A 27,139-nucleotide genomic window follows, 5' to 3' on the forward strand; every position below is an offset into this window, starting at 1 on the left:
CATTCAACCCACCAAGGCCGTACCCACTTCTCTTTGATTACAAGCGGACATTCAACCCACTAAGGCCGTACCCAGTTCTCTTTGATTACAAGCGGACATTCAACCCACCAAGGCCGTACCCAGTTCTCTTTGATTACAAGCGGACATTCGACCCACCAGGGCCATACCCAGTTCTCTTTGATTACAAGCGGACATTCGACCCACCAGGGCCATACCCAGTTCTCTTTGATTACAAGCGGACATTCAACTCACCAAGGCCGTACCCAGTTCTCTTTGATTACAAGCGGACATTCAACCCACCAGGGCCGTACCCAGTTCTCTTTGATTACAAGAGGACATTCAACCCACTAAGGCCGTACCCAGTTCTCTTTGATTACAAGCGGACATTCAACCCACCAAGGCCGTACCCAGTTCTCTTTGATTACAAGCGGACATTCAACCCACCAAGGCCGTACCCAGTTCTCTTTGATTACAAGCGGACATTCAATCCACCAAGGCCGTACCCAGTTCTCTTTGATTATAAGCGGGCATTCGACCCACCAGGGCCGTACCCAGTTCTCTTTTATTACAGGCGGACATTCAATTCACCAGGGCCCCGTTCCACGAAGCGATCTTATCCCTAAGATTACCTTAGGCGCATAGCTACCCTATGCACTTAAGTTGATCTTAGGGCTAAGATCGCTTCCTGAAACGGGGCCCAGGGCCGTATCCAGTTCTCTTTGATTACAAGCGGACATTCAACTCACCAGGGCCGTACGCAGTTCTCTTTGATTACAAGCGGACATTCAACCCACCAGGGCCGTACTCAGTTATCGTTGATTAGACGCGTACTATCAACCCACCAGGACCTGTGTTTTGAGGATATATACATATATGAAATTAAGTACTACACTGGTGTCTGTATGATGCCATCCATGTGGCATGTTTTAATCAGATGACTGTTCAGAGACACATGTCGTGAACACAACCTCTCACTTCGCCAAGGAGTTGTCCGAAAAAAAAAGGATTTATGTTACAACTCCTTTAAAAGCCTGTCTAATTGTCTTCCGCTCGTTACGTACGTAAAACAAAATGGTATTTGGCAACCAATCATGGAGTCTTTTCTGTTCAAATTAGATCAATAATTGACTAAATGGTACCTAGCGGAAAGTCGGGTATTATTTTCTATAAACTAGATCAATAATTGACTAAATGGTACTTAGCGGAAAGTCGTGTAGTAATTTCTATAAATTGAATCAATAATTGACTAAATGCTATTTAGCGGAAAGTCGTGTAGTAATTTCTATAAATTGAATCAATAATTGACTAAATGGTACCTAGCGGAAAGTCGTGTAGTATTTTCTATAAACTGAATCAATAATTGACTAAATGGTACCTAGCGGAAAGTCGTGTAGTACTTTCTATAAATTGAATCAATAATTGACTAAATGCTATTTAGCGGAAAGTCGTGTAGTAATTTCTATAAATTGAATCAATAATTGACTAAATGGTACCTAGCGGAAAGTCGTGTAGTATTTTCTATAAACTGAATCAATAATTGACTAAATGGTACCTAGCGGAAAGTCGTGTAGTACTTTCTATAAACTTGATCAATAACTGACTAAATGGTACCTAGCGGAGGGTCGGGTAGTAATTTCTATTAACTAAGTGGTACCTAGCGGCTATTCGTGTATTATTATGAATGATAAACTGAATCACTGGATGATTTAAATTGTCGTGTGCTACTCTTCCCAGTGACGAAGCGGGAACAACGCCTTCACCAGGCTGCCAGGGACAACGACCACGTGTGTGTGAGGAAACTGCTCAAAGAAAAGGTCAACCTCAACTGCAGAAATAATGTAAGTACATTTAACTAGATATTCCACCGTTGTAGTGGTTAAATCATAGAACATAAGGCTGGTAGGTACAGGGTTCGCATACCGGTACCACCCTCAACCCTCCGATCGAGTTTAACGACTCACTGGGAAGGTATAAGACCACTACACAGACTTCTATCTCACTAACTATTAACAAGTAACCACTAACTCTCTGTCATGGACAAACAGTCCAGATAATGACGTGTGTGATCAGGATAGCGTGCTTGAACTTTAATTAGACATAAGCACGAACATAGGTATAAACAAACGAACAAACAAATGTATCTTGGTTATTTTGTTCATCCCCATAACTCGGTAACTGGTTATCCAGAGGATTGGCCCAGGAGAGACGTGCCTGAACCTTTTTAAGGCACGTTTTCCATATCCGAATTTTTTATTTTGTGTAATGCAGCTCACACGTGTGGTGCTCTTAGGTTTGGTCATATTGCTAATAATGATGATGCAGACGAGATCATATAGTCTGCCAGTTACCCACGAATGGTATATCAAAAAGGACGTTGTATGTGCTGCCCTGTCTGAGGGAAATGCATATAAAAGATTTCTTGTAGATAATGGCTAAATGTAGCGGGGTTTTTCTAAGACTGTCTCACAATTACCAAATGTTTGACAACCAATAGCCGATGATTAATAAAACAGTGTGCTCTAGTGGTGTATTTTAAACAAAACGGTTGTGGGATATAGCTCAGTGGTAGAGCGCTAGCCTGAGGTGAGATGGGTCGCAGGATCAATCGCCTGCTTATTTCTCGTTCCAACCAGTGCACCACGACTGGTATCTCAAAGGCCGTTCTATGTACTATCATGTCTGTGGGATGGTGCATATAAAAGATCCCTTGCTGTTAATCGAAAAGAGTAGCCCATGAAGTGGCGAGATAGCGGGTTTCCTCTCTCAATACCTGTGTGGTCCTTAACCATATGTCTGACGCCATATAACCGTAAACAAAATGTGTTGAGTGCGTTGTTAAATAAAATATTTCTTTCAATCGCCCGCTATGGACTCGATTTTCTTTTTAGTCCCAACCAGTGCGCCATGACTGGTACATCAACGACCATGGTATATATTACCGTATACTCCCTAAATCGGTAGGAGTAGCCTATAATGTGGCGGCTGCATGTTTCTTCTTTCTTTACATTATGTTTTTTGGCCAAGTTTCTATCAGTGTTAAATATGAATACATCATACTACATTGCTAATATATTTTAATTCATAAAATAGTTATTTTCATTATATTGTTGCATTCGATTTGTTTGACAGCTTGACAGGACCGCCCTACACTGGGCTGCAGCCAATGGGAACACCGAAGTGGCAGAGGCACTCATAGAAGGCGGGGTCGACTTAGAAATAAAGGACAAGGTTGGCCAATGAAACACTGGGATTTTAAACAATGTTATGGCACTGGTGTTTTTTTTAAATATATTATTCTGGTACCTAAAAATATGTTTTTTAAATTCAGGCCACGCAAGCAACACATGTGCCAGTGGCATGAAACAGAAACGTTATTACTATCTAATTAATCTCTGTATTCAGATGTATGTTTGCTTATGTTGTTACGGAAAACATAATATGGTTGCGCAGATTTGGGCAGGGACCCAACAATAATTTTGGGTCAGATAAATACTAATGTTGTCTTGCAATAGTTCTACAATGGTTTTGTTCATCAAACTACATTATAGGCCTACTGTTACGCCACCCCCACCCCCCAACCTACAATTCTAGATCCGCACCTGGTTGCATAGGCTAGATTTATTCAGAAATGTATGATTTGTTTACGTTTATTTTCATTATTACAGTCGTTAAGATTATTACTGTTGTCAGTAATATTATTGCTACTTGTATTATTCTTGTTTTTAAAAATATTATTAATATTGTCAATGGTATTATTATTGGTAGTGATAGCATTATTAGTAATAACGTGTGTGTGTGTGTGTGTGTGTGTATGTGTGTGTGTGTGTGTGTGTGTGTGTGTGTGTGTGTGTGTGTGTGTGTGTGTGTGTGTGTGTGTGTATGTGTGTGTGTATATATATATAGTTTAACGACTGTTATCCCATTATTTTATTTCAGTACGGCATGCGAGCTGTGCTGTGGGCCGCGTGGTTCGGACATCTACGGGTACTCAAACTTTTAATCAATGCAGGGGCTACCCCAACAGCTCGCAATAAGGTTGGTTTTTGTATACAAATTAAAGCTCCACAAACAAACGCACTAAAGTTGCCACTGTGTCAAAGTATATACAAAACAACCATCTTGTTTGTGTACATTTAAACATATTTGCGATTTTATATTTTTTAAAATTCTGATATTATAAAATTTAAATTTGCGTCCGTGACACGTTTTTTGATTCAGATGTGATATGTTGGCCTCGTCAGAACAGACGGAAACTACTATTTGATTTTTTTTTTTGCACCTTATTAAAAGGTGTATTATAAATAATGGTAGTGGGCTATGTCTTTCACATTCTAGAGTCAGTACTTTTCAACAAATAGGTTTGTAGGAGCCATATGGACCTTCCAAGAAATAATCATTTCTCTTCACTCTTGCCCAGAGCCGCCGAGGGCCAAATCGAGTCCTCTGTATAGTCATATATGTGGAAACAGATGCAGCATTAACCCTCCACCTTCCAGCTAATTGTCCCATACCCTCTTAATAGCCGTTTCCAGGGCCAACTGTTTTGCTATCTGGACACTATATATTTTGCCTATGTGTAATATGTAACGTCAAAGAGAATCAATACTCGTAATAGTAAATGCACTCTGGTTTCTCCTCGGCGACTGCAGGACACGCCAGACGAAAGCGTCTGATACAATCCAGACGTTGCCGTGTCCTCGGGGAGCTCGTTATCCCTGTTAAACTGATGGACCTTGGAAACAAATACCAATTACTATAAAACTTGTATAGGCCATCTCGGATTGTGTCTCAGAACAAATAGTCGTCAGGGAGACATTCAATTAAAGTTCTTTGAGAGACACAATCAAATAAAACTAGACTTTCACTTAAAACACTGTAGGTGGGGATGGGGGTCGGGTTAAGGTGTGCGCGGTGGGTCAATTAATCCAAAAATCATGGCACAATTTGTATGGCCTTCTAGATCTCTGTCTAGACACAACTGACACCTTTAAGGAATTTTCCATATTGCGGATGAAGCGGGTAGATAAATGCACATATATTCATCCTCGACTTCGGCGGGATGTCTTTCTAAAATAATTGTCCTATATTCATTTAATACCGCATTTACTTAGTTTCAATTTAGGTTCAAGAACGCTGTCTTTGTCATGCGCATACACGTGGAGTATTTACACTGTCTGTCTGTTAGTGGTTAACTTTGTGAGAGAGGAATCAATCAGTCAATCAGTCAGTAAGTAAGTCAGTCAGTCAATCAATGTTTAACGACACGCCAGCACGAAAAATATATTGACAAGTGTGCGGTTTTTCGGCGCGGTGCGGGCGCGTAACTCGGAGAAATAGGTTCATCAAAAACAAAATGCTTTGGTTATCAATAGCTATGTTTCCATATCAGTATTGTGGTTGTTTGTTTGCTTGGTTGTGTTTTTACATCTTTTTTTGTTGTTGTTGTTGTTGTTGTTGTTGTTTTGTAAGCGCGCTTGCGAAACGTCAAAAAACCACGTACACGGAAAATGAGCCTGTTTCCAAGCGTCTTCATTCACTCCTGTACTCTTGTCTCTCTTCACAGCAAGGTCTGGGACTGCTGCACTGCGCCGCCGAGAACAACCAGGTGGAAGTGATGCATTTCGTGTTCGAATCCATCGAGGGGCTCAATGTGAACGAGACGGAGAAGGTGAGTCTCCAGCAACAGATTGTGTCAAATGGGTAACTTTTAAAATCAGTTGGCACTCCGGTGTACGACCATCGACCCTACACATTGACAGCGTTCTCCACCCACCCCGGTCATCCCCCGCTCCAGTAAATTCTCCCATCATTCTCCCCTTGGTCATTTCCCCCTATGACATTCCCCAGTATATGGATTAAAGTATTTAGGTCTATCTAGTAAATGTACCGGATCGTTTTATTACATTCCTAACCTTTCTCCTCTTTCCTCTTTCACATTATTTATTTGTTTGGCTTTTAAAAATATATATATTTAATTTCTTTGGAATGTCTGTGTTCTTGATAATAGTTTGCTGTCTCCGATATTGTTATATATATATATATATATATATATATATATATATATATATATATATATATATATATATATATATATATATATACATACATACACACACACACACACACACACACACATACATACATACATACATACATACATACATACATACATACATACATACATACATACATACATACACACACATACATACATACATACATACATACCAAATACTTGCACATCTATATTATTTATAGTTATTCATTGCACCTTCTGACATTGTTATTATAGTAGCGCAAAAAAAAATGGTTTCAATCTATTCGAATGTCGAATGGTAACTGAACACAGGTTTTGCAACCCGTCAGTTGCTAGACTTTGTATATATTTATTAAATAAACTGTTCTGAGTTTTGCTTGTATTGTAACATGTCCTCGAGTAATACAAGCAATTTAGCGAGTTAAAATTACATATTACATTCCATTACCTTTTGGTATCACTTTTATCTGTATACTTAAAAGTAGCACAGTTTCAGAGTTTGTTGTTCCAGACGTTTAGAGACATGGCCAAATAGCAAGTCACCTACTAAATGATTCAATATATTATTTATCCAGTCTGCTATATAGTCGCCTTATCCAAGTTGTTATTTATATTTTGGTATGGAATGGAATGGAAACTCGTTTAACGTGCCCATATCCACGAAGGTTCAGGCACGCCTACCACGGATCCGACCTCTGGCTTCGCCAGTGGAGAGTTCCGTGGCAGGAGGTATTTTGGTATACAGCTGAATTATGGCTACGAATCCTTAAATCAGACAGTTCTAGATTAACGCCAGCTGTTGGAAATGCTCACAAAGCGACTTACGATAGCATGCATATTTAAGCGGAATAACAATGTACAGACAGAGCATACAAATTAACGTAACGTAATCCATACGACTCTGCATTTAATTAACTATTACGAAAATGTGCGATTCTGCCTTTAAGACAATAGTGATTATTTCATGTTTCCAGAATGACAAAACAGCCTTGCATTTGGCTGCCGAGAACGGACATCTGGACGTGATATTCAAACTCCTCGAAATGAGAGCGAACATCTCCATCAAAGACAAGGTAAGATGACTGATATCGGAATGCTATGGTGACCTTTGTAACTACATGGGGACGAACATAGCACAGTGATAAAGTGCTCGCCTGATATGCGGTCTGTCTAGGATCGATCCCCGTCGGTGGGCCCATTGTGCTATATCTCGTTCCAGCCAGTGCACCATGACTAGCATTATCAAAGGCCGTGGTTTTTGTTATCCTGCCCGTGGGATGGTGCATATAAAATATCCCTGGTGCTCTCTTGCCTTCTCCGCCCACCCCAACTCTTTCCTGTCCTGGCCATGACAGGCGTGCGCTAAAAGAGCTTTCTCTGAATGTGCACGTTAATCCCTATACCATACCTTATCATGGTGGAAAATGTGACAAGATTCCTCTCTAAGACTATGTCACAGTTAACAAATGTTTGACATCCAATAACCGATGATTAATAAATCAATGTGCCCTATTGGTTTCGTTAAACAAAACAAATTGTAACTGTACAAGTACATAAATAAAATATTTGCTATTTTTACTACTCAAGGTAGCATAATATCAAATAGTATATCGGCAGGGTACATTTCTAAGCGCACCCAACGTTTGATTCTACAGTTAAAGCTGCTAGTCCTGTCATTGGTGATAAATGTGACAGTGTTTGTTGTCACTAAATATCTAGCCAGTTCATTCCTGTATTTTATTCTGAACGAGTGTCAGTGTATCAACTACTGGTGTGCTTGAAACATGTGCGGGGTTCTATTAAAAATAGGATGACAATTTCTGTGCGGAACTAGGGTAGTCACAGACGCATCCCATTATGTCTGGGATGAGCAGCTTAAACACCATTGTTTCCGATTCCATGGTGTCTGTTGATTGAAACGCTGCGTCTAGCATTTAGAATAAATAATTAAGTTTTACTTTCTTCCCATTGTGCGCCATTTTCAGACAGACATCAATTTCCGTAATGATTTCTAACTGTTAAGTGCATTCAATAGGAATCCGATAACCAAATCATAAATACTGTCATTTTCAATAAAGTTATTAACGTAAAAACGTAGTACTTTAAAATGATGTTGTTTTTCTTTTGCTTGTTACCATACCGATCTGTTGTGAAGTATACTGAACACCACTAAAAATGCACCATCCAATAATTACTGTTATCGCATGCGTGAGGTTGTTATAAAGCACACAACAACCCTAAACCTTGTGTACAATTTGTGGGTTACGTCATGCCTTACAGAACCAGAACACATCCAGTTATACAAAAGCAGTTAAATGTATTATGCTTTCTTCTCATGTCCTTGGGGGTGGGACGTAGCCTAGTGGTGAAGCGCTTGCTTGATGCGCAGTAAGTTTGGGATCGATCCCCGTCGGTGGGCCCATTGGTCTATTTTTCGTTCCACGACTGGTATATCAAAGGCCGTGGTATGTGCTATCCTGTTTGTGGGATGGTGCATATAAAAGATCCCTTGCTGCATTGTGAAAATTTTTGCGGGTTTTCTCTGATGACTACTTTTCAGAATTACCAAATGTTTAACATCCAATAGCCGATGATTAATTAATCAATGTGCTCCAGTGGTATCTTTAAACAAAACAAAACAAACTTTCTCATGTCCTTTTAACAACTACAAATCTGATCAGTGCGTTTTCAAAGGTGTTCCGTGTATTATGATAACGATTTGTTCACGTGTATTATGATTTTGTTCATCCACAGAGCGGCGAAACGGCCGTCCACCTAGCCGCCAAAAACGGCCATTCCGAGATTCTCAAACGACTTCTCTTGTGTGGAATCGAAGTTGATGACAGGGATGTTGTAAGTAAATACTTCACCAAAACTGGTGACCATTAGTTCAGTATGAAATGACTACTTGTCTCAAATATCGTATATATACTAGTATAACAAATGTACCATGCAAATACTTGAGGAAGATAAAAATTATATCAAGCGATAAAATATCTTTGTATGAGTAAAAAAAAAAAAAATGCCGCATAGCTGGTGAATCTACTTTTAAAGGTGGCCATTTTGATTTATGACGTCATGAGAGAAACCTATTTGTCAAGGTTTGGGTTATTGAGAATTTTAAAAATGTATTCACTGATGTGAGTTTTTGGTAAAATATTGGCACTTTTGTCTAGCCCGACCCCCCCCCCCCCCCCCCCCCAAAAAAAAAACTTCTTACATACCTCAGTACAAAAAGGAGCAGGCCGTAACCAAGTGAACGGGTTCAAAAAACAGTTTCTCTTAACATCCGCCCCTCTCCCCCCCCCAAAAAAAAGCGAAAGCCCCCCCCCAAAAAAAAAAAATAACCCAAACAAAAACAACGTCAACTAACTCAAAAAAGAAGAAGAAAACACACACAAGAAAGCACACGTAAAACCCCTGCAGATTAAGAATGTACTGAGGGGCTGTTAAGACAATAGTCTCGTCGTTTCCTTTCTTTATGTATCCTGTAATTATCCTTTTATTGCTTTTGACCATTTCCATAATTATCAAGAGGGCAATTTCGCAGCAGACAGTCTAATGCTATTCTCCCAAAATAACCCTTGGTCATTAAAACTGCACGTAACATATGTGACAAAAACGTTAGTGCCAAAGATAATTTAAGGATATCCAAGATGACTGTGGTTCAGAGAGAAGTCTTCACCAGTTTAACAGTTTAACTAGGGACATGGGGCACGTGTCCCCCTAAAACATTAAAATGTCCCTTTTTAACAATCTGTTTATGATTTTCGTTCAAGTGCCCTTTTCAGGAGTTGGTCCATGTGTCCTTTTTTCCCATGGTCCCCTCCCTAAAACATTTGCAGGTTCCGTCTTTAAAAATACAGGATGCTCTCCTGTCTTTGGGAATATATAAATTATGTTTGTCTGTCCGGCTGTCTGACTGTCTGACTTTCATTGAGTCTGTCTGTCCACCCATCTGGTCAGATCAGGTCATATGGTTTTACGTGCACATTCAGAACAAGCTGTTGTAGCGCATGCCTCGGCCGTCTCCTCCGTCCAGGACAGGAAAAGGTTTGGGGTGGGTGGAAGAGGGTACCGCCCGCGCTGGCAAGTGCAAGGGGTCACCAGCAGCCATCTATCCTCGTCCATAGTTTTGTTCACCGGTGCCTTCGCCTCTGCCTGTCCTTCCGTTTGTCTGTCTGTTTGTCTGTTTGTCTGTTTGTCTATTGGTTTATTTCAATATGTTACAGGAAGGTTGCACGGCGTTGTACCTGGCGGCTGAGAACAACCACAGGGAGGCGGTAGACTTGCTTCTCGACTACACGGCCAGCGCTAACGCCGAGACCATCGTACGTGAGTTTTACATTCTCTGTGTGGGGCGAGACGTAGCCCAGTGGTACAGCGTTCGCTCGATGCGCGGTCGGTATGAGATCGATCCCCGTCGGTGGGCCCATTAGGCTATTTCTCGTTCCAGCCAGTACATCACGACTGGTATATCAAAGGCCGTGGTATGTACTACCCTGTCCGTGGGATGGTGCATATAAAAGATCCCTTGCTGCTAATCGAAAAGAGTAGCCCATGAAGTGGCGACACCGGGTTTCCTCTCTCAATATCTGTGTGGTTCTTAACCATATGTCTGACGCCATATAATCGTAAATACAGTGTGTTGAGTGCGTCGTTAAATAAAACATTTCTTTCTTTCATTATCCGTGTAACACCCGGGGTAGGTTGAGGAGGACGCGCGGTCGTGGTCGCTCCTTAGACTGGTTTTTCAACCTAATATTAAAGGAATTTATCACAGAAGACACTGCTACCAGTGAAATAATTCGCGAGCGATCGACCACCTGAACACGCCACTGATATCATCACGAGCTACAACTGACATCGTTCTCTTTTCTTGTTTGAAGACAAAAATGTTTTAAGGGAAACAACTCTGGTTAAACGCTGCTCAATACAAACTGATTATTAAAAGATAATGCTAGAACGTGGACCATATTGTCTCATATTTATAGGTACTAAAGTTGGAATAAAGGAAGTTGATTATATGTTGTATATTTCAACACATTGTGTTGTGGTGTTCCTTATTCAGCTGATGCGTTTCTAATGCTCTTCAGTGTGTATATATGGCTTTTATATTCAACGCTCGTCCACGTTCCTGAAGGTCTAATTCAAACAGTTCTTTTGATATCCCAAAGCAACATCGCAATGCCCTTGCGTGTCTTTTTTGCATTTCACTGCGAGATTGCAACGTAACGATAGTTTAGTGAATTAGGCCCCAGTCGATAGATCAATACACCTTAACATATATTGTAAATATTCTTCTAAAGAGGATCTTCATTAGTCTGGGGCGGGATATAGCCCAATTATAAAGCGCTCGCTTGATGCGCGATCGGTCTAGGATCGATCCCCGTCGGTGGGCCCATTGGGCTATTTCTCGTTCCTGCCAGTGCACCACGACTGGTCTGTGGGATAGTGCATATAAAAGTTCCATTGCTGCTAATCGAAAAGAGTAGCCCATGAAGTGACAAGAGCGGGTTTCATCTCTCAATATCTGTGTGGTCCTTAACCATGTCTGACGCCATATAACCATAAATAAAATGTGTTGAGTGCGTCGTTAAACAAAACATTTCCTTCTTTCCTTTGTTCAGTAGTCTATTTAAGGCATACCTTAACATGGTCAAGACTTTGCTGTATAATATTAAGGGATCTGTTCTGTCTCATCTGTTATTTTCTCCCCTGTTTCTTTGTTTCAGCGCGAGATGACCCCACTTCACCAAGCTGCCTTTCTCGGCCACCTCGACGTCTGCCAGAGTCTGGTCCGATCGGGATGCAACCTCAACGCTCAAAACTTTGTAAGCTCTAACCTCAAAAATACCATATAAAAGGGACTGTCCTGAGTTTGCTGCCATTGTAAGATGTTTCCGACTGATGGAGCCTTTGTTTTGATGACTAACTTAACATATTAAATACATTTTCTTGTTTAGAATACCGGCATTTGTATGAACAAGGTGTTTGTTATCGTACTAATGTTTTGTAGTAGCCTAAACCATTTTAAATTTATGAAAAAGAAATATATATAACAAATTAAATGAAACATCGCTGCTGTAAACATGAGCACACGACCACAAATGCATTGGATATAAAGACACGGGTATTGTAAACAAGAAAATATTCTTAATATCCAACTGTAGTTGTCAAAAAAGGCTGTATTCGTAGGAAACATCAGGCAATGGCTACAAACTCGAGACAGTCATAATAGATTAATAAAACAATGAGTATTAATATTACATTAGAAATATATAGCTTAATAAATGGTTATTGTAATATTATTATCACAACTGGTACATCGTCCCTCTGTCTGCCCGTCCACCAGTCCGTCCGTCCGGAGTCCATCAACTTTTCACATGTTCGGCCTCTTCTCAAGTTCCACTAGGCACATTTGAACCACACTTGGTCAAAATGATCCTCTTACAGCCTTCACGAAGTGCTGTTACTTTTCGGGCCCATTCGAAATCCGAGGTGACAGTCCTTGCCTTTGGTTGACTGAGACATTTTCAGATTCTTCTCAAGTTCCATCAGCCAGATTTTAACCAAACATGGAACAAATTATCTTCTCACGAACCTAATGATGATATGGATACCTTTGTATTTGTCATTTGTCCCCTAATTATGTTACAGGTGAAATGAGTATTCACAAAATGTCAGGCTGATGCTGTTATAAAAGTGAATCCTGTACTGGCCCGGGTTACATTACATTCGTATTGTTCATCTTCATTTGTTCATTTAGGTTGATGTCAAATTAGCGCTCACAAACGACCATTATCTGTAATATAGTATTATTGCTATGGCTCACATTTCAGTTATCGTTAGTATAATACCAGATGAACGACTCGGGTCCCATGGGTCTTTTTGTATTAGAAATATTCTAATGACTGTTTTACGTCGATATAGAACACAATTGTCCTCATAGCTGCAAATGTTATATATGATGACACTTTAATGGGGTGGGGATGGGGTGAATGATGGGGCATTAGGAATGCTGAGTAGGGGAATTTCACAACAATAGGTAGCTAGACAGTTTGAAGATTGATGGACGATATAACTAGACTGGAAGTGTTCGTCACCGTCCTCAACAACAGTGGCGTAGCGTGGGTTGCCAGCGCCCGGGGCAAGGCGCCCGGGGCATGCCAAGCATTGCGCCCCTTAACCAGTGGACCGTTAGCACTCCCCGAGTTCCTTCCAACAGTCAAGAAATTTGCGCCCGGGGCAACCGCCTCGGTGGCCCCGCCCACGCTACGCCACTGCTCAACCAGGCCAACTTCCGGTTGCAACTCGGAAACACGAGGCAAACAAGTGAAACATTACCAACCTGACTTATTTTTGTCAGCTACATCAACAGTCAGAAACACGATAGGACGTCATCGTTGAAGCCCAACAAAGTCACAGACAGCACTCCGGCGATACAGACACAGTGGAATGACATATCGTAGAACTTTGGTGAAACTAGTGCACATTTTCCCATCGTTTTAGATGAAGAGACGGACTTAACAGCTGTGGTGGCAGTACGTATGAGTGGTGCCACTGGTGGGGCAGGATATGCTCACCCATGCGAACACCTAGGCTGAGTTCAGCCAGACCGAGCAGAAAAAAACGTCCGTTAGACTGATTTATGCGCTCACGTTAAACCAAATTGCCATCTCGGGAACCAATCAAATAGTTCGCGAACGTTAGCAAAACGTTCGCTGGCTGAACTTGGGGCTGTTTTCACAGTGATTCATTAGTGCAGTTATATATATATTCTAATGAGGTGTGTCCTGTGCTAGTTTTTATTTAGTAAACCAGTCTGGGAGTAGCAGTCCTATTCGTGGCGGTCAAAATAATGTATTGTCCACTATAGCATCTCCTCGTCGTGGACCTCGTTAGTCGCTAACCTCCTATAGACTGGGCACTAGATAGACATTACCCTCATAGAGACGAGGCACTAGATAGAGATTACCCTCCTATAGACGAGGCACTAGAGATTACCCTCCTAGAGACGAGGCACTAGATAGAGATTACCCTCCTATAGACGAGGCACTAGATAGAGATTACCCTCCTATAGACGAGGCACTAGAGATTACCCTCCTAGAGAAGAGGAACTAGATAGAGATTACCCTCCTAGAGACGAGGCACTAGATAGAGATTACCCTCCTATAGACGAGGTACTAGAGATTACCCTCCTAGATACGAGGCACTAGATAAAGATTACCCTCCTATAGACGAGGCACTAGATAGAGATTACCCTCCTATAGACGAGGCACTAGATATTACCCTCCTAGAGAAGAGGAACTAGATAGAGATTACCTTCCTAGAGACGAGACACTAGACAGAGATTACCCTCCTAACGACGAGACACTAGATAGAGATTACCCTCCTAGAGACAGACACTAGACAGAGATTACCCTCCTAACGACGAGACACTAGATAGAGATTACCCTCCTAGAGACAGACACTAGATAGAGATTACCCTCCTAGAGACAGACACTAGATAGAGATTACCCTCCTAAAGAAGAGGCACTAGATAGAGATTACCCTCCTGTAGACGAGGCACTAGATAAAAATTCACTATTTTGCCTAATTCCCATTCGAGATACGGTCTTGGTCGCGGATAACCGTTTTGTTGTTGAGATTTACAATAGAAACATCGTGTCTCTACGACATCCACCTACTATACTTCAGTTTGTTGAAGGTCTTGGCTACTGACCTCCAAAATATTTTTACCGGTGGATTTTCTCAGACGAGTACAGATTCTGTGTGTCCTTACAGGATATGTGTCAAACAAAACCGCATTCACATTTACATCTTTCATCAGCATTAAAGTTCGAAATGCGTTTTCAAAGTGTGTTAGTATATATTGTAATTTAATATAATATGTACTGGATTCTCTTCATGTTGACCAGACCTGATATGCATGTATATTTGTTTAATTTCAGCAAGGAAACTCCGCCTTACACATGTCAGTATTAGGACATCATAAGGATGTCACTCTATTCCTCGTCAACCCCAAATGTGAATTAGATCTTCCAAACCATGTAAGTTCAATTTGGTTTTTCAAAACATGATCTGTACTATCATGCTTATGTTTTATAGGCAGGGTCGATAACCGTCTTTGGATTCAGGATTGTCTCCCCGTCCCAATCAGTCCTCGTACTGTGCAATTAAAGATCCCTTGCTGCTTTTTCACAGTTAGCTTCAGTCTTCCATCTCATTCTCACTCTGTCTCTCTGTCTCTCTATCTCCCGCTTCCTTCCCCCCATCTCTGTCTGTCTGTCTCTCTCTGTCTCTCTGTCTCTCTCTCTCTCTCTCTCTCTCTCTCTCTCTCTCTCTCTCTCTCTCTCTCTCTCTCTCTCTCTCTCTCTCTCTCTCTCTCTCTCTCTCTCTGTATATCCATCTCCTCCACCCCCTCTCTCTTATCTCTCCTCCACCCCCTCTCTATCTCCCCTCTCTCCCTCCCCCCCCCCTCTCCTCTCTCTCTCTCTCTCTCTCTCTCTCTCTCTCTCTCTCTCTCTCTCTCTCTCTCTCTCTCTCTCTCTCTCTCTCTCTCTCTCTCTCTCTCTCTCTCTCTCTCTCTCTCCCCCCAAGCTTAGAAATAACCATATAGTTATGTTATAAACCAAACAGCTTACACATATTCGTTCGCTTTGCTTTCGAGATGATTGAATATAACACTGATTCCTCTGTCTGTATTACCTATTACCCCAGCGACTACAGACGGCGCTGCACCTGAGTGTGGAGAACGAATATCTGGACATTGTGGAGGTGTTGCTGGCTGGAGGAGCAGACTTGGAGGCCAAGGAGAAGGTAAGGCCCAACTAAGCGAGAAAATAGTCACTCTCCGATTAGTTTGCCGTGTTCTTTGAGATATGCAGCACGCCATATTTAACTCACAGATTTTGTTCATTTTAAACTAAAATCTGAGTTATTCCCCCACGAATGTTTTAAATTGTGGACGGCCTCAGACATGATTTTCTAACATCAGGGTCTTGGTTTATGAAGCGATCTCAGCGATCTCAGCGATCTCGGCGATCTTAGCGATCTTAGTGCCTAGTAAGTTGTATGTATGTATGTATGTATGTATGTATGTATGTATGTATGCATGCATGAATATGTGTGTGCGTTCGTACGTGAGTGTAATTATTGTAAATAATGCAACTTTATCACTAATTAATTATTCAGCTAGACACGTCACACTCTTCATGTGCTATAACGTTTTCTCACAGACCGGCAAGACTGCGCTACAGCTGGCCGCCAGGGGGAGTTTCGTGGCGATTGTGGACATGATCATCAAGGCCGATCGATACTACGCCAATACCCGAGTAAGTACGGCAGACTGGAGGAAACCGTCAGCCATCACTGAACACAGGGTCAGGACGTAGCCAACTGGTAAAGCGCTCGCTTGAGGCGCGGTCAATCAGGGATCGATCCCCGTCGGTGGGCCCATTGAGCTATTTTTCGTCCCAGCCAGTACACCACGACTGGTGTATCAAAGGCCGTGGTATGTGCTATCCTGTCTGTGGGATGGTGCCTATAAAAGATCCCTTGCTGTTAATAGAAGGGCGTGGAAGGTTTCCTCTCTAGCCGATGATTAATAGATCAATGTGTTCTAGTGGTGTCGTTAAACAAAACAAACTTTTTCACTGAACAAAATTCTGACATTCAGTCCGGACACATGCTGTCCTGAAATATTGTTCTTATTTAGATGGTGTTTAGATCATAGACATGACAGGCAGAGGAAGGAAGGAAGAAATGTTTTATTTAACGACGCACTCAACACATTTTATTTACGGTTATATGGCGTCGGGCTTATGGTTGAGGACCACACAGATATTGAGAGAGGAAACCCGTTGTCGCCACTTCATGTGCTACTCTTTTCGACAGACAGGATGGTACATACCACGGCCTTTGTTACACTAGTTGTGGAGCACTGGCTGGAACGAGAAATAGCTCAATGGGGCCACCGGCGGGAATCGATCCTAGATGGATCGCGCATCAGGCAAGCAATGTACCACTGAGCTACGTCCCGCCCCCGAGAAAGGGCGAGTTCGGACTAGTGATGTTCCAGTGATCGATCATAATCGAAAATTCATCGGTTCGGCTCTACCGATGTGGCGATCGAACATAAAAAGAAAATCATAATCGATCATGTGAGAAACTGTTAACAATAATTGTTCCTCTAGTTTAGATGATTGAACTGATGTAAATATGTTTAGGTTGGGGTTGGTTTTCATGTGTACATAAAAAAGTATTAGTTATTACAGGTAAAATTAGCTATTATTAGGGTATATTCCAGTTAACAAGCCCAGTGGTAACGCGTTCGCTTGACGCGCGGTCGGTCCAGGATCGATCCCCGTCGGTGGACTCATTGGGCTATTTCTCATCCCAGCCAGTGCTCCACAAAGGCTGTGGTATGTACTATCCTGTCTGTGGGATTGTGCATATAAAAGATCCCTTGCTGCTAATCGAAAAGAGTAGCCCATGAAGTGGCGACAGCGGGTTTCCTCTCTCAATATAATTATGTGTGGTCCTTAACCATATGTCTGACGCCATATAACCGTAAATAAAATGTGTTGAGTGCGTCGTTAAATAAAACATTTCCTTCCTTCCTTTATTCCAGTTAACACGACAATAGGCGTATGTTCCTTATAATTCAAGTTCTTGTTGGGTTCATATAATTCTGTAACTGATTGGTGCAGACCGATTATAACCGATGATCGATGATGAAATTCCAACCGATTGCCAACACTAGTTGAAACTGAGACAGAAACATTGAATTAGATCTGAGTAAAACTTCCACTGCGTCGTTTTAATGGTGCAGTTTCAGGCGCGGGTGCAAGGGGATTTCGAGGGTGGAATCCACCCACGCCGCCTGCTGAAAACGAATTTTCTTTCTGTAATGATGACACGAACCCCGCTAGAAACTTCGCTTACCACATTTATAGACCACCTTTCTGCAGTGGCGTAGGAAGGTGCCAAAAGGTGTGGGGGGGGGGGGGGGTGGGGGGGGGGGCACACTTTTATATTTACACACGTTTACACTATTATAAAGCAAATTTAAATCAAAATATCTGCCCCCTACCCCCCTCCGCTTCCTAAGCCAGTGTTCTGCCATCATGATTTTGGGAATCTACTACTGCAATTTTCAACCAACAAAATGTTGAGGCAAATTGTACAAAATAAACAAACTGAATTACCACTAGATGCAGACAAACGATTTGCGTTTACCTACCTAAACAGTAACAAAATAACCCAGTACCGCTATACACTGTACGTACATAATTTGGTTTCATTTAAGTCAGTAATTATATAATTTTGCCTCTGCCAGTACTATTCCACATAGTAGTGCAGGGGTGGCAACATTGTTATGGGTTTTCTTCGCAATTGCGAGAACAGCACAGCATCTGGTATTAATCGGTTCTGTAAGTATATGTAATTGATATCTCCAAATCTATCTTGTATTAATCGGTTCTGTAAGTATATAAAATTGATATCACCAAATCTATCTGGTATTCTCTGCTTTGTAGTGATAGGATCGATCCCCGTCAGTGGGCCTATTGGGCTATGTCTCGTTCCAGCCAGTGTTCCACAACTGGTGTAACAAAGACCCTGGCATGTACTATCCTGTCTGTGGGATGGTGCATATAAAAGTTACATTGCTGCTAATCGGAAAGAGTAGCCCATAAAATGGCGACAGCGGGTTTCCTCTCTCAATATCTGTGTGGTTCTTAACCATAATGTCTCCCACGCCATATAATCGTAATTAAATGTGTTGAGTGAGTTGTTAAAACATTTCCTTCCTTCCTTACTTGTGATGATAGTACGGTCCAATATTGGTTTATGTTTTCCCAAGCTCCACACACTGTTTGGTATGGCTATAACGTTTGTTTTTTGTCCTTTTGAAGATTGTATTTTTGGAATGGTGTGTGTCTTTGCGTCGTATGCGAACGTGACTCTTTTCATAGCTGTTTACGCCGTCTTTCATTGATCATTTTACAAGTTGTATATTGGTGTTGATGGTCATTTACTTGTTTTGACACCCAATAACCGATTTTTTTTATTCGTGCTGGGGTTTCATTAAATATGCATTTGTTAATTTATTCATTCATTCATTCACCAATTCACCAATTCATTTATTCATTCACCAATTCACCAATTCATTTATTCATTCATTCTAATTTTGATACTGAGATTGAGATGGCAAACTAACGACAACAAAACTGAAACCAAACACGGTGGAGCAAAACAAAATGTTTATCATGTCACACTGACTTGATGCAGCTAGACGCGTTCGTTCAATAACAAGGTTAACAACTGTTATTTTTAACAACAATTGACAATACTAATGTGTGTCCTTCGGGAAGGGCATTCAAAATCACCATAACTCTAGACTATGACGTCATTCTGGGTCTTTATTCGCAAAATTATGTACGATAATATTTCCTCCACCCTCTGGCTCTCTCCAACCCTCTCTGCTGTCTCTGTATGTATGTATCTTTGTTTCTCTGAAAATCTCTCTCTATCTATCTCTCTCTCTCTCTCTCTCTCTCTCTCTCTCTCTCTCTCTCTCTCTCTCTCTCTCTCTCTCTCTCTCTCTCTCTCTCTCTCTCTCTCTCTCTCTCTCTCTCATAAAATCTAGCTGGTACTTATTTTTCATTCATTTTGCGTTTATTCTTTGGGAGGGGGAGTAGGCGGGTCTCGTTTTTGTTTATTATAATTACATTGTATTACTAATGGTTGCACTATGCCTGTAGTAGTGATATCTCCTCTAGGAATACCACGACAGTGACCTGGGTTACGTGGATCCTGACCTCTATCTCAGGAAGCCGGTCCACCCGTCGGCGTCTCTGATGAAAACGGTTATGTGGAAACTAGCCACGAAACAGCTGAAACCTGCAGACTGGAAGAAACTCGCCGTACACTGGAAGTTCACGCCCGAACACATCCGCTCAATAGACCACCAATACACGGGTAAGCACACACACATGCACAAACAAATGTGTAATATACATGCACATTACTAACCATCGCAAGTCGCACAATAATCCCATACTCACTCTTTCCGACGCCATATAATCGTAAATAAAATGTGTTGAGTGCATCGTTAAATAAACCATTTCCCATACTCACTCATACTAATAAAAGCCATACCTACCGTTTTACGAATTGATCTTAGTTTAAGATCAGCTTAAGTGCAAATCACGGTCTGTGTGTTGTCTACCAAGGATCTGTGCTTAGTTTTTGTCTGAAACTTTTAATGCCATACAAATTGTATGCGTGTGACGTCATTAGACATGTGAATCTATACTAGACTAGTGCATTTTTGTTCTGGGCTAGTGGAAACTTTCAAGTATATTACTGTATTACATGGGACCTACACGTCTGTGACGACTGGTGACCAGGAGCCTAATTCACTAAACTCTCGAAACTTTGTGATCTCACAGTGCAGTGCTAAAAGACTAGCAGAGCCTAAGAGACCTTTGTGAATTAGTCCCCAGCATCCCGTCCCACGAATCGATTTTAGCTCTACGATCACCTTAAGTGCATAGGGTAGTTATACACTTAAGGCGATATTAGCGCTAAGATCGCTTCGTGGGGCCCTAATTCACTAAACTCTTACAACATTTTAAATCACGCAGTGCAGTGCTAAAATACTTGAAAAGAGGATGCCTTGTGGTTTAACACAGCCTAAGAGAGCTTTGTGGATTAGGCCCCTGGTGACGTTCTGGGACGCTTGACAAGCACTGCCACAGAAGTGTGTGTTTATATATATATATATATATATATATATATATATATATATATATATATATATATATATATATATATATATATATATATATATATATATATATATATATATATATATATATATATATATATATATATACTCTTCAAAAGAAGAAACGCAAAACCACATTGTCGTAACATTTGGAGAATTGATTTAATTATTGAATGGTGAGTCCGATAATTACCAAATGTTGCAGGATTGTTCACAATTCACTCTAGTCCATTGCGAGTAAGTGATAGGACACACCACCAAGGTCAAGGTCATCTGGAGTCAATACCGGGTGTGGCCTCCGCGTGTGTTGACAACTGCCTGGCACCGCCTGCCCATTGAAGCAACCAGAGTACGGATGACGTCCCGGGGGATGGTGGCCCACTCGGCCTGCAAGGCTGCTGCCAGCTCGGGCAGGGTCTGGGGCTGTGGTTGTCGCTGTCGGAGGCGTCGGTCCAACTCGTCCCATAGATTCTCAATTGGGTTCAAATCCGGTGATATCGATGGCCAAGGAAGGACATTAATGTTGTTGTTCTGTAGGAAAGCCGTTGTGAGACGTGCTGTGTGAGGCTGGCGTTGTCATGTTGGAACACTGCGTTGGCGTTGGCCATAACTGGAACGATGTGTGGCCGGAGGATCTGGTCAATGTAGCCCTGTGCATTCAGGTTGCCCTGCACGTGGACCAGTTCACTTCTGCCAGTGTGTGAGATGGCTGCCCACACCATGACACTACCCCCGCCGAATCTGTCCACTTCCTGCACGCAGTTTGCCGCATAACGTTCACCACGACGCCTATACACGCGACATCTTCCATCATGACGTCGGAGTAGAAATCGGGACTCGTCACTGAACCACACTCGCAGTTGAGGCAATTGTCGATGAATCTGGCACCACTGCAGTCGGAGTCGACGGTGTTGTGGTGTTAAGATGTCACCTCGAAGTGGACGTCTGGCACGAATTCCTACCTCACGTAGGCGGTTCCGTACGGTCTGGTCGGATATCCTGCGCAAACCTGGTATTGCTGCGGCTGTGGAGGTGGCAGTAGTCAATCGTTCCCGAAGGTGGCGTACCCGGATGTAGCGGTCCTGCCCGGGGGTAGTGACCCGTGGTCGACCGGATCTAGGGAGGTCACGTGTTGATCCATGTTGCTGGTAACGGTCCCACAGTCTGGAGATGGTGCTTGGGGACACATGGAATGCCCTGGCAACGGCCGTTCTGGATTCGCCTGCGTCTAGTCGGCCGATGGCATTGTTTCTCTGCGGTTCACTGAGACGTGGCATGTCCTGGATTGTCAACTGTCCGCCAGATACAGAGGCCAGGCAAGCGAACACCCTGCACTTTTATACTGTCGGTGTTCATGTTGCACGTGCAGACAACGCACGTGCAGTGGTGACATGGTTTGCACGTGGCTGCGTTTTTGCGAATATTCACATTTTGGAACTTTATTGTACAGTAGCTGCGTTTTATAGAATGTAACCGTGGGAATGTGTTTGGGACATGCAATGACCTTATATTCACAAAGCGTGAACCGGTAGGAAACATAAAATCGGAGTTATAACCCATTTGTACCCTTTTGCGTTTCTTTTTTTGAAGAGTATATATATATATATATATATATATATATATATATATATATATATATATATATATATATTGATTGTGTATCTCCCCGCCAGGTGTCCACAGCTACAAGGAGCACGGGTATCGTCTGCTGATGATCTGGCTGCACGGGGTGAGGAAGGACGAGAACGTGCTGAAGCTGCTGTTTGAGGCCCTCATCGCGATAGACAAGAGACAGCTGGCCGGTGAGTAACAGAACCCGCGATCACAGAACTGTTAGTCATTTTCATTTCATTTCAAATTATTTTCGTGCTTATATCCAATTCATTATATTCAAGCACGCTGTCCTGGGCACACACCTCAGCTATTTGGGCTGTTTGTCCAGGAAGTTGGTTAGTTGTTAGTTGGTTAGTGAGAGACAAGAGGGTGCAGTGGCCTTACACCTACCCATTGAGCCCTTAAGAGCTCGCTCTGGGTTGGAGCCGGTACCGGGCTGCGAACCATGTACATACCAGACTGTAGTCCAATGGCTCAACCACTGCACCACCGAGGCCGGTTTGTTGGAGTCTGGAATGGATTGATGGATGTTTAACGACACCACAGCACAAAAATAGAGATCTGCTATTGGGTGTGAAACAAGGTCTTTAGAGTTCAGTCAAATCTCTAATGACATCACACACAAATGATACGTAAGGCGTTGCTATGACATTAAAGCCCAATGGTAAAGTCTTCACTTGATTCGCTATTGGTCTAGAATCAATCCCCGTCGGTTTGCCCATTGGGCTATTTCTCATCCCAGCCAGTGCACCACGACTCGTATATCTAATGTCATGGTATGTGCTATCCTGTCTGTGGGATGATGCATATAAAATATTCCTTGCTACTATTGAAAAAAATGTAGTGGGTTTTGTCTCCAAGACTATATGTCAAAATGACAAAATGTAGCGGGTTTCCTGTCTGTGACTATATGTCGAAATTACCAAATGTTTGACATCCAATAGCCGATGATTAATACATCAATGTGCTCTAGTGGTGTCGTTAAAAGGAAACCAACTATTAGAGTCTTGAGTCAAGACTTTATAAGTACCAAACCTAGAAAGAAAATCTATCTTCTGCTAGAATATAATTTAGCTATATAATTTAGATACATGGGATAACATCCACTTCTGACCTGTTATGGCAAAAGTCGGTAAATGAAAATCGGTAACAAAATGAGTTGATGTATACGAGTTGTGGTATTACAAAATAAGCCACATTTAGCCAATAAAACGTGGTGTATGATATTAGATGAAATGACAATGTTTGATTCAAACTAAAAAAGAAAAGTTCTTGTAAAGCTAACTCATTTTATGAACTTCAGCCAATTGTTCCGATGACAATACGTGCATATTATAATGTCCGACAAACATTACAATTCTGCACTAGCATACTTTATAACATTATAACATTTACACATTTAATATATAATTATTTATTTATTAAAACTGTCAACATTTGTTTACAGAGCACGTTAGGAGACAAGCCAACATGCATTCCAATAAGCCATGCTCGCCTTCCGTCTGTACTGTTTCCTAGCGAAGTGTCATGGGCCGCCATTGTTCCCTGATGGCGTTGAAACCAACCTTTGGTGTTCCACTGAACACACCTGAAGTGTCGGCGTGTGACCACGCAACGTCTTGGCATGCTGCAATGTCTTGGCATGCGGACGCGACGCTCGGAGCAAGAAGAGTGAAGATTCAGTTGGAAGTTTCACAGAAGAAAAATGGACCTCAACATCAACTTCAGCCTCAAAGGTCAACAAAAGATGAAGATCCGACAACCTGCATTTGGTAGTGGAGAGGCTGCCAAAGCTTTCTGGCAGGCAATGATGATATACAAATGTGTCATGTTTAATGAGCAATTCCATTTTGACTGGCGTTACAATATAAGCCTACTTTGAATTTAAGATGTCTGTATTCTGGTCACTGTTGTATCGAAATATTTCTTGCTGTTAAGTTTATATTAGATACCAATATGCGTACTTAATCATGAAGTAGAATTCAAAAGAGTTTACCAGAATCTATAAATGGTATTTGATGTCCGTTTAAATGACCGTAACTGACGATACAAAAATGTAACGTCTATCAAGATCAATTAAAATTTGACGATTAAATTTTAATTAAGATGGTGTAAAGTTTACCAGCTGCCTAATTCTCAAAGGTCTCTTAGGCTCTGCTCTTTGTAAGTATTTTAGCATTGCACTGCGAGATCACAAAGTTGCGAGAGTTTAGTGAATTAGGCCCTTGAGCATTGAGTAATTCATGGTCATCTGACATTAAACTTAATAGCAAGAAATGATTAGAAATAAACAGTAACCAAAATACTAGTATTTGAAATTTGAAAATTGGCGTAAATGTAATCGCTCGAATGAGTGATCACTGATATTTTGTTGTAGTAAGTGAGCCCGCCGTTGACTTTAGAAGAGGCTTCACAAGAAGACCACAAGTGTTACTGGCAATCTGTTAGAAATGAGATAAGACAATGTCTAAAAAGATGATATGGGAAGAGAAAGGAGACATATGTAAATAATAACAACAACTCCACTGCTGTTTGTTATTTCACGGACTTGTTACATAGGACAATAAAGTATTATTAATGGAAGTATGTTCAGATTTCAGATTTACTTGGCAGTATCTGTGATTGTGCTGTGAAAGAAAGGAATGAATTATGTGTTGTTAACTGTACATGGTTAACAGAATACCGAAACTGTGTTACAACATAGGTTTTGACAGGTAATTAGGAAGGAAATGAGCAGTATGGATATTCTACAAATAATGATTTCAAAGCTTTATCAGTTTATGATAATATTATCTCTCTCTCTCTCTCTCTCTCTCTCTCTCTCTCTCTCTCTCTCTCTCTCTCTCTCTCTCTCTCTCTCTCTCTCTCTCTCTCTCTCTCTCTCTCTCTCTCTCTCTTGTACAGTTAGGATTTTTAGTATGATAATGTTTGTAAATGTTTGATTTTGTCTTATCAATTAACCAACCTTATCTTTGACAGTTTTGCCTTTTAGTGTCAGTGGTAGATTTTCTGAGTGCTCCGATTCCTATACATTCTAATTGTCGATGATATAATCAGAACACGTGTGTGGTGAGTGTGTTTGTGCTTTGTCCAAAAACAGCTTTAACATCATCAAACCATGGGACATACGTAATAAGATATACCTTAATTGCATGCCTAGTACTGATAATTTTAACAAAGTAACCTTGATTGTATTTGAAATGCTGAACAAATATCATTTCAACTTTTATTTTTAAATTCTAAATGGATGTCACATCATTGTAACCATATACTCAATATAGTTTGTTATGTCATTAACTATTTTAAAGTTATTTTAAGCTGAGACAAAAATTTAAAGGAAGATACATCTTAAATCAGTTAAAAATATATCTTATATAAATCTTACATTGAATTCCAGAAAGCATCCAATTCCAAAAATCTTGTTTGTTTATATTTATTTTCAAAAAGCATTGAAATGCATGTATTTTATTATGATCTCTGGGTAAACAAATATCTAGGGACAAAGCTTCATTCTTTGCGAAAATGTATTAAACAGAAATTAGAGTGCCTTGCTTCCCTTAAAACATCGCATTGCTCATACTAACAACTCATAGTTACAGATGTATGGGTATATGTATGAGTTTTAAAATATGTCCTTGTTGATGTCACTCCTGTCTAATATGTATATATTGGTTACAATGGGATGCAAAACTTGTATATTGGATCACATTGTTGTCGTAACATTTTCATACAGTTTTCTTTTTGTTGTTATTGTTGTTTTCAATCTATATTCAGCAGCAAAATGTACTTTGGTGTATCCTACTGATACAAAGGCGTGAACAACTGTAAATGTTGATATATATATATACCCGTTTTTTAAATATGAAATGCCGTTCATCTTTTGCTATTTTACTTCTATTGTTTTGCAAGGTGTACGTTTTAACACAGTTGATTACATTATGATGACACATGCTTCAACTGTCCAAATACTAATTGAAGACTTATTCTGTAAGATAGTATGTTTGTAGAGAATATGTAATATAATATAATCATTGATCTTTATCAAGATATCGTGTTTAAGGATAATACGTAACCCCAAATATAATCATTGATCTTTATCAAGATATCGTGTTTAAGGATAACACTTAACCTCAAATATAATCATTGATCTTTATCAAGATATCGTGTTTTAGGATAACACTTAACCTCAAATATAATCATTGATCTTTATCAAGATATCGTGTTTTAGGATAACACTTAACCTCAAATATAATCATTGATCTTTATCAAGATATCGTGTTTTAGGATAACACTTAACCTCAAATATAATCATTGATCTTTAGCAAGATATCGTGTTTTAGGATAACACTTAACCTCAAATATAATCATTGATCTTTATCAAGATATCGTGTTTTAGGATAACACTTAAACTCAAATATAATCATTGATCTTTATCAAGATATCAAATCAAGATATCGTGTTTTAGGATAACACTTAACCTCAAATATAATCATTGATCTTTATCAAGATATCGTGTTTTAGAATAATACTTAACCTCAAATATTATCATTAATCTTTATCAAGATATCGTGTTTAAGAAAAATACGTAACTTCAAAATATTATCATTCACCTTTATCAAGATATCGTGCTTTGGGATGATACGTAACTTCAAAATATTATCATTCACTTTTATCAAGATATCGTGCTTTGG

The 27,139-nt window shown here is 40.7% G+C and overlaps 1 protein-coding gene across 2 annotated transcripts in view; it reads left to right on the plus strand.

Moving 5' to 3' along the window:
- LOC121380401 (ankyrin repeat and death domain-containing protein 1A-like) overlaps positions 1–26,879 on the plus strand; it is a 51,899-nt gene extending 25,020 nt beyond the window's left edge. For both annotated transcript variants that reach the window (XM_041509199.1, XM_041509207.1), the window contains 14 exons: positions 1,735–1,838; positions 3,130–3,228; positions 3,937–4,035; positions 5,564–5,668; positions 7,012–7,110; positions 8,792–8,890; positions 10,270–10,368; positions 11,773–11,871; positions 14,992–15,090; positions 15,761–15,859; positions 16,279–16,374; positions 19,825–20,023; positions 22,508–22,636; positions 23,896–26,879. In XM_041509199.1, coding sequence (XP_041365133.1) covers positions 1,735–1,838; positions 3,130–3,228; positions 3,937–4,035; positions 5,564–5,668; positions 7,012–7,110; positions 8,792–8,890; positions 10,270–10,368; positions 11,773–11,871; positions 14,992–15,090; positions 15,761–15,859; positions 16,279–16,374; positions 19,825–20,023; positions 22,508–22,636; positions 23,896–23,966 — 1,496 coding nt within the window. In that variant the 3' untranslated portion in view covers positions 23,967–26,879. The remainder of the gene's footprint in view (positions 1–1,734; positions 1,839–3,129; positions 3,229–3,936; positions 4,036–5,563; positions 5,669–7,011; positions 7,111–8,791; positions 8,891–10,269; positions 10,369–11,772; positions 11,872–14,991; positions 15,091–15,760; positions 15,860–16,278; positions 16,375–19,824; positions 20,024–22,507; positions 22,637–23,895) is intronic.
- The last annotated feature ends 260 nt before the right edge of the window (positions 26,880–27,139 follow it).

The sequence above is a fragment of the Gigantopelta aegis genome, chromosome 2 (genome assembly GCF_016097555.1).
Source record: "Gigantopelta aegis isolate Gae_Host chromosome 2, Gae_host_genome, whole genome shotgun sequence".
Taxonomy (NCBI): Eukaryota; Metazoa; Mollusca; class Gastropoda; order Neomphalida; family Peltospiridae; genus Gigantopelta; species Gigantopelta aegis.